Source organism: Danio aesculapii, chromosome 24 (assembly GCF_903798145.1).
Source record: "Danio aesculapii chromosome 24, fDanAes4.1, whole genome shotgun sequence".
NCBI lineage: Eukaryota > Metazoa > Chordata > Actinopteri > Cypriniformes > Danionidae > Danio > Danio aesculapii.
In genome coordinates this window covers 27,003,521-27,017,553 of record NC_079458.1, presented here as the reverse complement: position 1 = coordinate 27,017,553, position 14,033 = coordinate 27,003,521, and the positions used below count along the sequence as shown (strand labels likewise).

General features: G+C 34.5%; 1 protein-coding gene across 1 annotated transcript in view; it reads right to left on the bottom strand.

The window, feature by feature from the left end:
* The window catches only part of pou6f2 (POU class 6 homeobox 2), a 200,640-nt gene that overhangs the window by 14,792 nt on the left and 171,815 nt on the right, over positions 1–14,033 (bottom strand). Inside the window, exons 7-9 of the mRNA XM_056451160.1 lie at positions 10,454–10,663; positions 5,680–5,836; positions 262–430 (exon numbers count right to left, since the gene is read on the bottom strand). Coding sequence (XP_056307135.1) covers positions 262–430; positions 5,680–5,836; positions 10,454–10,663 — 536 coding nt within the window. The remainder of the gene's footprint in view (positions 1–261; positions 431–5,679; positions 5,837–10,453; positions 10,664–14,033) is intronic.

The following is a 14,033-nucleotide window of genomic DNA, read 5'->3' as shown; positions in this document are numbered from 1 at the left end:
CATCTGTACATCTATAGTCAGTCCATCCATCCATCTATCCATATATTTAAAGCCGCTTTGTCTGTTTGTCTTTCCATCCACCCATCCATACATACTGTACATACATACATGCATATATCTATAGTCGGTCCATCTATTCATCCATGCATTCATTCATTTTTTACTTAATCTACATATAATTACATAAAATTGTACTATTCGTAATACATATTTACTTTCAGGTAATCTTTGACATATTTGGCAGCTGATAGAGCTCCATACCTGCAGATGGCAGACTGGCTGTAGGCTGGACCTTCAGTTGCACTGAGTGCCTGGCCCACCTGAGTTTGAGTCAGACCCAGAGACAGACGCCGAATCTTAAACGCTTTGGCAAATTCTCGAATCTCCTCCAGGTTTACACCATCCACTTCACTGGGGGCAGTCTGGGGGTCTGTAATACGGTAGAAAAGAACAAATCTGACTCTCCATTCACAAAGACTCATTGCCTGGAAAGAATGTAAGGTTTCTGTTACGGTTGTTTCTTTTTTTGCTTTTGTCATGGTCCCAACCTACAAGTCTTGTCTGTCCTGTGTTTAATGCTTCCCTGTTTGTCCTGTGCTTGTTTACATTGCTTTGCCTTAATTTGTGTTGGCCATGTGCTCCTCTGGTCTTTCCTCCTTATTTTCAGTTACCCCACTCTCTAATTTAGACCTTGTTATCCTGATTGTTTTCACCTGTCCCTCGTGTGCTTTGTTCTATATATTGTGCTGTGTGTTCTCATTCCTTTGCTGGTTCGTTCTATGTGAGCTTGTCTTTTATCCTAGATTTGTATCCTTACTGAGCATTTTGTCTTGCCTGTTCTAGTTCTTTTGTCTACTTATTGTTTGTTTGTAGCTACTACTTTCTTTTGTTTGTTCCTAGTGTTTACTTAAATTTGTGTTCTGATCTTTGATTTGCGTTTATCATTAGAACCATTATGTTCTATTTTTCTGTCAGTCCTAGTCTTGTAATATTAGTTGTCTTTTTGATTGATTTCATTTCTGTTTTATTTTATTGTTTTATTATATAAGTCAGTGTAGTTCTCTTTCTAGTATTTATATTTGATTTCTCACACACACACTCACACTCTCACACTCACACTCTTTAGATTAGTTTTAATATATTTTGTATATTATTGCTGCCTGCTTGCTGTTTTGTCTTGTACTGTTCCAGTCATATACCTACCACTGCATACCTGTCAACCCTTTAATTTTTCCAGATATTTTCCCATATTTTACAGTTCTATCCCGCTATCATCCCGTAAATGTATTTCACCCGTGTTTTCAATCAAAGGGTGGCAATAACCACCAGGGGACGCCCCTTTGCTTTTAAATGTGAAATTGTTCTGTGCTTTCATTTTATTTAGGCATGAAAACACTTAGAAATATATATAAAAACTGTGGGATTCCCTTCCTTTCCATTACAGGCACCTTCGTCCCTCCTATGCAATCCTCAAAACAGTTCATGTAAGCGGTGTGTGACTGTCAGACGAGCTCCAGTGATAAATAGACACTGTTTCCCCAAATAGATTCTGTACATGTGATTAGAAGCAGAGTAAAAAGTGAATACGCTGGGTTTTGGGTGCGTGTTTGAACAGACAAATCCACATCATAAAGTAATCATTGAATTTCTTTTAAACACAACAAATTTAGTCTTAAATGAGCATAAACAGTTAGGAAAGCAATTGAATGATTTCATTATAGACTTGTGCATTTTAAGAGTGACACCTCCGTTATTTAATGTAATAAAACGAAAAATCTGAGAGATTGATTCGTTGCTCTTTAATCAGAATTGTTCAAATTATACAGTGAAGAAAAGGTTCATGAGAATTGATAACGATTCAGTTTCTTTATAAGCACTATTAATATTAATAGGCTAAACTGTTTAATTTATTTGAAGCCTTTTCTCATGTATAATATTTATTTAAACTTGTAAATAATAATAATAATAATAATAAAACATATTACTGATCGTTTTAATTATTTATTTACAATGAAACCCCTCCAGATGAACATTATCCCTTATTTTCACATCCCAATGTTGACAGGTATGCCACTGGGTTCCCTGGGTTATTGCCCCTACTGTTTGGACCTTGTCTGTCTACTTGTGCCTAATACCGTCAATTAACCCCTTTGTATTGTTCATTTCTGCAACTGTGTCAGCTTTTTTTTTGCTACCAACCGCAACAGTTCTTTTTTCTATGCAAATGCAAGTTTTAAGTCTTTTTAAACCCAAATATTTTAATTTCACATGGGGTTTCAGCGTCAACAGAAGGCGTGTCTGAAGTTGGGGCTGATGCGATTGTCATAGCAGCGTCAGCCAATGAAATTAGTCAGCAATCGGCTCCTGTCTGAGCTGGTGTATTTGCATACTGCGATCTGATTGGCTGAATATTCTTATTTGTCACGAAGTACAGCAAAAAGCAGCCCATACAGTCACATATGCTATAAATTTTAAGAAGGAGTGTAAATACTGCAGTTATGACAGAGTTAAATGTGTTCAGATGAAGGAAAAAAAAACGACGAAAAATGTATTGATCACGTTAAATTGACAGTTAAAATGTATGTATTTTTCCACATATATTCACATGTTTGCATTATTGAGAGCGGGAACGAGACAGGCTGCACTGGTAAGCAGTATCTTCATAATATTTTTTAAATTAAAATAAATGATCAACAAATTAATCTGTCTTGATGGTCTTTAAAAGTGAAGTCATTATCTAGACACAATATGAATTCCTAATTGGAAAAAATACTAAACTATAAAATACTATTCATGAAAATACTTAAATAACAGACAAATCTAACTGCCCAACTGAAGCGAGCTGTGCTCCAGACCAGTTCAGCTCTATGACGTATAATGTCTCCGACACCACCTGTAGTCCCATTTAGCAACTTGATAGCAACCGTCTTTTTAAAGAAGCGTAACCAATTTAAAAAATCAAGAGTGTGCTGTAACTGTTGTGTTTTATGTCAAAGAATAAAATGTGAAAGTATCTTGAGTATGAGTTAGCCACGGACCTTATTTAACCGATTTAACCGAAATCCCATTGAAAAAACCCATTGACTTTGGGTCGAGGGAACCGGAACTGCTAAAATGCTAACTTGCTTCCGGGTTTTTGCATACAATTTGACGTCATAGTTTCTCCACTCTATGCCACTGAAGCGGCACTGACGGATCTACAATGCAGTTCAGCAATGCCAGACGTCACCCATTCAAAGTGAATAGAAAGCATTGCCCAGTGTGAATGGGCCGTAAATGTCTTGCATTCATGTTTTTGTTTGGACTATCTGCATATGTATGATGTCATATCACAGAAGTATTTAAAGAGTAAAATCAGAACATGTGTGTACTTTTGTTATACTTCAACTTACAAGAATGACGTCCAAATAGCTTACATTCATCTATTAGTATTGTGCTGTTTTCCACTGACAATTTTTAGACATGGTTTCTGATTTATAGGCTTGTATATGGTAATAGTAAGTGTGAAACCCAGGGACAGTACAATCAACATTGCATTAAAATCTGTTCTTATTAGGCAAGCCAAGAATTACACATCACAAGTGAATGCCTCAGTGAATAGCATGCTAGAGTCATTTCTGAAAGCAATGCATATTCATTTTTACCCCATATCATTGGTCCTTTTGCTATAAAAGACACAGATATGCAGAGGATCAGTTCTTTGTTTGATTTGTTTAGCACTTCAGGCTCTATAGTTTCAAAATGCCACTTTGACTTTATTCTTTTGCGCATTTTAGGTTAATAAAAGGTGATTGGGTAATATACATCAGTGCCAGGTGGTCTTACATCCTGCTTACATGCGAAAAGTTTGGTCGACTAAATAATTCATGGACGTCATTATGAATGAATTATTAAAAAAATCCATCAGCTGTATTTAAAGTCCAAATCTATTGAACCAGCACCCTGTCACTCCTAATATGCAAATCAGATGCTGAAACCTGAACTTGCTCCTGTGCAGTATTGAACATTTCTGTTACCTGCAGCATTTTTGTGTTTTGACCTCGAGATGATGATTTAGTATGAATTTGTAAAGGCACACCATTATTTTGTATTCAACTATGAACTATTAAACTTTTAAACAACTATTAGCTATTACAATTATTATTATTTTTGACCATACTCCTACAATAACCATGACAGATTTATTTTATGTCCTAAATGGACAGTTCACCAAAAAAATTCTAATTAAAATCTGTCATCATTTGCTCACCCTTTACTTTTCACAAACCTGTTTCTTTCCTCTTTTAAACACAAAATATTTTGGTAACACCTTATTTTGATGGTTCATTTGAGTATTAGTAGACTGTCTGCTTAATATCTGCTGATACTGCTCCTTCAACAGACATTTAACTGACTATAAGAAACTTTGCAAGTACATGTCATCTTACACTAACCCTAACCCCTCTTATAATCTAATGAGAATTAGTTAACATGTAGATGCAATGTAACTTAAATAAACAAACGGATCATCAAAATAAAGTGTGACCAAGATTATATATTATATACTTTTTTCGATTTAAATGTAGGTTAAAAAACAGTATCTTTAACCTCCATGGCATTTGTTTTTCCATATAGATGTCATTTCTTTCTTTAAAATATGTAGGTTTGTGTTCAACAAAAGAAAGACAGACTCAACTTGAGGTAAATAGTGAGTACATTTAAATTTTAGGGTGAACTATCCCTTTAACAAAGCCCAACCGCGTGGTTCTATAATGCTATTATGACTTCAACTTGATTAAATAAAACAAGGAAAACACAAAAAAGTATTCTCCAAAACTAAAACACACATAGTCCTTGGAAATACAGCATTTACTCCATCTGAGCTGAACATGCTGGTTGTGGGGTCAGTCAGACTGTGTTTTTTTCCCTCCCTCCATTCAACACATGTTCTGGGGAATTAACGTTAGCCAAAGACGTGGCGGCAAACACAATCTGGCATGGGGAGCTAAGCCACAGCGGCAAACCGAAGAAATGAATGGAGAATGCTAAAGGTATTGTGTATGTTTTGAACAAAACAAATCTGAAAAAAGAAAGAGGCAACAGTCCACTGCTTATATCCACAGCAAGTTGATCAATGCAACTTCCTGTTTATTGGATTTAAAACTCCATTGCAGATGGTTTTAGGCCAATTGGCTGTGACAAATGAGAATTTATCTAAGTAAAACAGTTTTTAAAAGGGCCGCCGTGGCTCTGACAGCCTGGAGGGAGTGATTTATATGTGGTGCTTTTGGAGGCCAAAGCCGTTCCAAACAACCTTCCATTCATTAGGTCTACAGTTTGGTCAGCTGGATGACAGAATCAACTGCAATCTGATAAAAGGGGAATGAAAAAGGAGCATATTTTTGAGATGCGAAAACATCTAGAAGCAGATTTACAGCATTCTACTTGCGTAAACAGAGTGTTTACGTGTGCTATAATTGGATCAGTGAACATGTAGAGATACACTGTAAAAAAGTGAGTGTTTCCACAATTCATATATGCTGTAGATATAACTTAACACATTTAAGTGGATGGAACATAAAACAATTAAGTTGCCCCCCCCCCAACCCAAAAAAAAAAACAAACAAGAATTGCGTTGTTTCAATTTATTTTCAATAAGAACTTTGAGCAACTAGCAAAACTAATTTAATGCACACTCACTGCTGACTAGCTGGCCAACGCTGAGAGCCGAGGACGAGGATGAGGATGTTGAGGAGGAGGAAGAGGCTTGCCGGAGGGGACTCTGGCTGTGAGGCATACGGAGCAGATTGGGCTGGGACACAGGAGGAGCCTGTGGAGTCTGGCCGGTCTGCGACAGCTGTGGAAATACATGTGTTTAGTTGTGCACATATAGTAAAGCAACACAATATTCAGTGCTCGTATTTTTATCCATTTCTCAGTGAATATAGGCAATGTATTTTGGTGCATTTAAACAAAATATATTTATTAAACACATGCATTTGTTAAAATAAAAATTTTAGTCACCAAACATGTTTAGAAATATAAAGATAATACAATTAAATTCAAGCAAAATATTGATTTTTTTTTTTTTTCATTTTTCCTCTTTTTAAAACTTGTATTTAATATTTTTCTATAACATATAAATTTGGGTGTACTAGTTTTTGGACCATTATTGTAAGTTATTTTGTTAGATAAGCTCCAGATTTGACTTCAGTACTGACTAATCTAATGTATATGCACAAGTTTAATATTGTATAGCTTCCTATTAAAAATATGAATTTAAAAGATAGATTTCTGAGGGGTGTACTTATATATGCTGAGCATTGTAAATATAACCACTTTACAAATACTACTGCCAAGTAGTAAGTGGTAAGTTAAGTAGGGAGTGAGGGCCAGGGCAGCAATGTGACAGCAATTTGATTTAAATTGTTATATTTCTATAATTTAAAATGTCATGTTTATATTAAACAACAACAACTGCACAACTGTTTTCAACACCAACAATAAAGATAATGTTTATAGATTATAGTGAATAGTAAAAATAAATGTTCTTATTTTTGTTTTTTATAAAATATATATGCAGCCTTAGTGAGCAAACCAACCCCAAACGTTGGAACAGCAGTGAAAATATGATAAAACTCTGAAAAAAACCTGAAATGTATGGTACTTTGACATAAAACCATATGGCTTACCATTTATTTGATGCTTTATTAAGTTCAGTACAAGTTTACATCAATCAACTGTATTAATGGCATAAAATTGATTATTACAATTCATTCTGACTGACAAAATTTAAATAATTAAATGGGACTACTAATTATTATTATCATTATTCATATTCATATTATTATTAGGTCATACTTTATTTCGATGGCCCGTTTGCTGAATTTAAGTTACATTGCATTGTAAGTTACATTAAATCTAAAAAACAAACTACAGAGAATTAACTTCAGCTTCAGGAGAAAGCATGTTGTAGTTTACGACAAAACTGTTGAGCCTGTTTTTATAAGTAAGCGCAAATGTGGCCTCATTTGCTTGTGTATTATTATTTATATGTTGTAAGATGCAAGAGCTTGCATTCGTTCCCCGTACAATATCTCATTGAACATGGCTGTCAGATACTTTCAAGTATACACAAAAGAACCATCAGGCTATTCGGCACCCAAAAACCTTAACACGGAAAAAGGAAAAACACGCACGTTTACTGAGCCCAGAAATCAAAATTATGTGGCTACAATATGAGTCATTATTATGGGCAATGTGGCATGACTGCGGCACCATACATTTTCATGTTTTATGCACCATCGAGCGCCTCTTGTAGATGCTGCATCTCTACTCTTCAAGAAAGCAAGCGTCTCATCTGTCTAAAAGTGGGTTGGCTTCTCTCTGCTGTTCTCTTGCACTATTAATTCTCCTCTGTGTGTTTGCGTGTGTGTTTGTGTGTGTGTGTCTGTGTGTTTTTTTCTTTGGATGCTGAGAGATGTCAGTAGTGTTGCACACACTGTCAGAACTGTCGACAGGTCTGTGAGAATTACCCAGCTTCGGTGGATCTCTCTGCCGCCACCGTGTTTGACAGCCATAAATTATCGCTGCACGAAAACGTTCGGGAGTCAATTTGAGACACAGACAAATCCATAAACATTATTACAAATGCATTACTGCGTTTACGTCCACGATCAAACGTTCCAGTAAATATGACACACAGCTGCTCCGACAGAAATGAAGTTGACCTATAGATGCTTTTATAGGTGACCGTTGGAGATTATAGGGTTGGATGAGCGATAATATGCATTTTGTGCTGTTGTTAGACTCTCTAAACATGTAGTCTTGCTACTCTTTTGATTATTTATTAAAGGGGGTTGATTGTTGTTTTTTGACTTTGATTTAGATTAAACTTTGTTGATCATTACATGTTTTGCACTGTATTTAAAATAAAGTTCAGCTCAAAATGATCATTTCCTCACCATTTGCTCATTTTCAGGTTGGTTCTTTTTCTGTTGAGCACAAAAGAAGATATTTTGAAGAATGCCGGTAATCAAAATCAGAAATTAAATGGTAAAGCCTTGTTTCTGCTTTCCAACATTCTTCAAAATATATATTTTTTGAGTTTGACAGAAACTCAAATGGGTTTGGAACAAGTGGAGGGTGAGTAAATCATGACAGAATATTTTTTATTTGGTAAACTATTCCTAATATATAAATCACATCAATACGTCGTAGTAGTTTTTAATCAGTCTTATTAAGTAATCATAGTTAAATGAAATCTTTTCTTATAAAAAAACATTGATTTTTGAGGTCATCATTGAGTCTACATATTTACTTATATAAATGTGTTTAAAATATGTTTATTGCATCATTATATTAATTTCAGGAATAATATCAAATACAAATGTTTCGATGAAGTACATTATCCTCCTTACACTGGCTGCCTGTTAAGTTTTGTATTGATTTTAAAATATTGCTTCTTACCTATAAAGCTTTAAATAATCTAGCTCCTGTTTATCTAACCAACCTTCTGTCTCACTACAATCCAACTCACTCTTTAAGTTCTCAAAACTCAGGGCTTCTGGTAGTACCTAGAACAGCAAAGTCTAGTAAAGGAGGTCGAGCCTTCTCATTTATGGCCCCTAAACTCTGGAATAGCCTTCCTGATAATGTCTGAGGCTCAGACATACTCTTGCAGTTCAAAACTAGATTAAAAACCTATCTTTTTAGCAAAGCATACACTCAGTGCACCACTTAGCGGTGTGATACCAGAATATACTCCACGCATCTCGTTTATATACACTATGAACCGCAGCTACGCTACGCTATTCTCTTTATTCTCTATTTCCACCTGGGGATACTCATCCCGAGGCCCTCAGACTATGCAGCGCCACTGATTCGATCCAAGACCAGCAACAAGACGATCCCAAGGTTTCCATAATTCTGGACCAGGCCGTATCCTGAGCATCTGCTGTGGTGGTCATGGAGGAGTGGAGAGCATGAGATTGATTCCTGTGACACTCCAGGGACAGACGAGTCTTCGCTGAGGTCCAGAATTCTCCAGCCTCCGGCGCCTAGAATGCAGCTCTGCACAAGACGTTTGGCCATAGGAGAAATGGTCGTGCACAACTGAGCCTGGTTTCTCTCGAGTTTTTTTAATTCTTAACTTTTACCAATTGGTGAAGTTTTTCCATGCTGCTGTCGCCACTGGCTTGCATGATTCGGGATCTGTAGAGCTGTGCATTGACGGATTTGCTCTTCAGTGTTTGGACTCTCAGTAGTGATTATTAACCACACTGAACTAAACTGAACTGAACTTAAACACTAAAAACTGAACTACACTGTTTCAATTTACTATGATCTTCTATGTAAAGCTGCTTTGACACAATCTACATTGTAAAATATATACAAATACATATACAAATACAGGTGAACTGAATTGAATATCTACAATACTGTTTATAAAGTAATATTTTTCTGTCTTTTGTTGTTTTTATTTTCTTATACCTCTTTATTTTATTTGTATTTATGCAAAGCACTGTGAATTACCATTGTGATATATCATATGAGAGATTTACTTTAGCTTGGTTTACCAAACAAGTGGTTATAATTTTATTGTAAACCATAATTAAAAGCACTTTCTTAGTTCATGTGTCAACATTTTAGTTACTTTCAAAGTCATTCTGCATAAATATGGGGTAGATTTGCGACACAATTCTGTACTCAAATGATCATGTTGAGTGTGCAAAAAGACATTGTGCATGCTCAAAATGATCTTTTGCATGCAGAATTGTTAATGCCTGTGCAACAAGCCATTTTGCATGCTCAAAACATGATCTTTTGCATGCAGAAATGTTAACATGCATTCAACAAGCCATTTTACCTGCTTGAAACATGACCTTTTGCATGGAGAATTTTAAATTGGCATGCAACAAGCCATTTTGCACACTCAAAACATGATCTTTTGCATGCAGAATTGTTAATGTCTTTGCAACAAGACATTTTACATGCACAATAAATGGATCTATTGCATGCAGAATTGTTAAGACGCATTCAACAAGCCATTTTGCATGCTTGAAACATGATCTTTTGAATGCAGAATTGTTAATGCCTATGCAACAAGACATTTTGCACGCTCAAAACACAATTTTTTGAAGGCAGAATTGTTAAGGCCTTCGCAACGACATATTGCATGCTTAATACATGATCTTTTGAATGCAGAATTGTTAATGCCTTTGCAACAAGGCATTTTGCATGCTCAAAACATAATATTTGCATGCAGAAATGTTAATGTCTGTGCAACAAGCCATTTTACATGCACAACAAAAGGATCTATTGCATGCAGAATTGTTAACTTAAAACAGAATTGTTTGCACACTCAAAACACGATCTTTTGTGCACAGAATTGTGTTGTAAATCTAACCACACTTAAACCTGCAGACTTTTTTTTTTTCAAAATTCTGCGCAGAAATAGCCAGATGTTTTGTACCTGCTGTCCAGGTTTAATGGGTGACAGTGTGATTCCCTGGGTGTTGATCACTGGCAGGATCTGGTTGCCGATCACAGTGGCTATAATCTGACCCTGTGCGTTGGTCAGCAGCTGTGGAGTGATTGGCTGGACCTGCAGGGAGGAAGTCCCGCCCCCTGATTGGCTGGAAGGTCCTACAGAGTTGGGCATCAGAGGGATCGTACCAATGATCTACAGGGAAAGAGAAACAAAATTCAGTTTGGGTTATTCTCATAGTGATCGACAATATTATTGTAGGTACAATTAAATAACTAAATAAAGCACAAATAATTAACTACTGATATAAAGTTTGGAGTTCAAGTTTCTCATGTCTTTCAAAGAAGTATCTTATGCTCACCAAGGTTGCATTTATTTGTCTTACGGTAAGTTGAACAGATATATTTGTGGGGATATCCAAAAATACATTGATAGAAAATTATCAATTTTTCGTTTTTTGCTAAAAATCATTAGAATATTAGGTAAAGATTATGTTCCATGATGAGATTTTGTTAATTTCCTTCTGTAAATATGTCAAAATCCAACTTTTAATTATTAATCTGCATTGCTAAGCACTTCATTTGGACACCTTTAAAGGTGATTTCTCAATATATACATTTTTCGTAACTCTCAAGCAAATACTATTATTCCTGACAAACCATACAATAATGGAAACTTATTTATTCAGCTTTCATGTGATCCTGGGTCACCTATGATTTAAATAACTGTTTACTTATTTAATATATTTAGAAATATAGTTTATTTCAGTGATGGTGTGGTGAATTTTTTATCAGCAATTACATATCAGTGTTACATAATCCATTCTAACATTCTCATTTAAATTTCAAACAAACAAACAAACAAACAAACAAACAAACAAACAAACAAACAAACAAACAAACAAACAAACAAACAAACAAACAAACAAACAAATAAACAAACAAACAAACAAACAAATAAAAACCAAATAAATAAATAAATAAATAAATAAATAAATAAATAAATAAATAAATAAATAAATAAATAAATAAATAATGAAAACTGTGTGGCATTTCTAAGGATGATTTGAGTGAGAGATAAAATAATTTAGGGCTGGACGACTTGGCCAAAAATCAAAATATCAATTAATTGAACATTTTAAATCGATTATGATTAATGAACAATTATTTTATTTATTTATTTATTTATTTATTTTGCCCTCATAGTTCACCTACAAGTTTTGTACAGTAAATATGTTTACATATTACCAATGAGAGATTATTGAAAAAAGGGTTCATTACTTGATTTTAAAATAACTGAAGGAAACACACACTACCTTCTCTCATTTATTACATATAGCCATCCGTGCTCGTTGCCACTATCAAACCAACCAATCATAAAGACTGCGGCAAGTGTCGTCGTAAAGTGTAGTTATATTTTTGAGAGGTGCGCGGGTATGCGACCACATGAAGGCTGTGCCAGACCATACACGTGAGCTCTGTCTTAAAGCGGGGTCACGTGATGTAAATTAGGGGTAGTAACTTTCAGACTATTATGAACTTGGAATGATGGAATGACTTTCTAACGAGGTTACATGTTCTGGTAAAGACCCGTACAGCTTTACTTTGACATTTCCTTGAGTGAGAATGTCATCGACTGAAACTTTCTGTTGTACAGAAGTTTTTATATAATTGCCACTCTATTTTATAACCCACATATACAAACCATACCTGTCAACCCTCACATTTCTCCCGTATTTTACTTTCATTAAGACTATTTGTTCCCTTATTTATTATTACTTAATATTTATTATTACTTATTATTACTTTTTATAATTATAATAATAATAATAATAATAATAATAATAATATGTACAGTTTTTGCTTTTACTGATTTTATCAATGAAGGTTATGCAAAGATAGCGTTTACATAAACACAGACGGATCATGGCTTCAGCGCCAAACAAGTGGTTTAAATTAGATTTTATTTCCATTATTTCTTTCTGTTTCATTTTAGATAATCTTAATGTTTAACATTTTAGGTAAAGACATTAAACTATGCACACACATGCAAGCTAACCCATGGTTAGACTATTCGTATAACTGGTAAATAAATATAGTAAAATCAGCATCACCGAGTCATCACGCTTCATGTAGTCTTACCAACCAATCATTTATCAATGTTAGGAAAAAGTAAATGTTACAATCTAATGTCATTAAAAAAATTGTAGCTAAATGTGTTACTTAGTTACATTTTAAGGCATTAGTGTAGCAAAACAGAGTCTGTCTACCTACCTCAAAAAAAAAAAAAAAAATCACAATTATTATTGATAATTCTGGCATTGATAATACACAATTCAATAGGCTATATAACCTTTATTATAATTTTAAAGATAAAAGTAAAGATTTATCTTAGGCTATCATGAGTGAATTTTTTTTTCTTGTGAAATTGTCCGGTTGGCATTGGTAAAAACGCCACCATAAACCATTAGGCCTCCCGTCATTTTATTTATTTAATAATAATAATAATTGTTTAATAATAATTGTTTTCAGGTTACATTTGTATTTTTAAGGCCATGAGCTACAATTCAAAATAAAATCGATATGCGAACTGTATTTTAGCCAGGCCTACAGTATATTTTCTGGTGTTTAATTTTGCTTGGGCAAATAGCAGTATAGCCTTAATTACCTATTTTTAAAAGATTATCATTTAGCCTATCTGCAGCGCATGTGAGAGCTTGATCCACAGCAAATTCACTTACTCACGCAGTATATAAATTTTTCATTTATAACACTGTAAACTTGACTTCACAGGCAGATCATCTTTAATGGAATGTTTCTTTTTGGCAACTGTAAAATTGTGCTTTAGCGATTTCAAAAAGGAAAGTAAACATTTAAAAAGGAAGTTGAATTTGAATAATATTAATGATAATGAATATAATAAATTATAATATTATTAATAGTGTAGACTACTGTGGGACTGTGCAGTGTCCAACTGAACATTTATATTAGGCTACTCTAATATTAAACCCTAACTGAAAAACTAACGTGAAAATGACTGCCAGTTGCGTCTCTGCTAAAACTGCACTTTTTTCCCTTTAGAGCTCAAGAGAGTTGTATTTATAGAATTAGTTAAACAAAACATGAAATGAATTAGGCTGCTGACGGGAGTGTTAGTAATTAAAGACAGAATGAATTTTCAGTTTTGAGTGACTTAATCCTTTATGAAAACTTTGAGGCAGCAATGCCCCCTTTTGCCCACCCAGCAAAAGGGAGCCAGGCCTGCAGTTTCAACTGTTTATTTACAATGAAACAGCTCCAGATGAACATATTTAGTAATTTTGGGAATTTTTTCTTTTGTTTGGAGGGGGTGTGGGGGTATTCCTTATTTTCACATCCCAATGTTGACAGGTATGATACAAACATATATAAATATGTATTTAGATGTATACACAAAGAAGAAATTCAACCATACCTAACCAATCTAAAAATATATAGAGAAACTACAAATTTTCAGGTAGTCTCTTACACTGTAAAAAATGGCCGTGATTTCAACGATAAAAAACGGTAAAAATGCTACAGTAAAA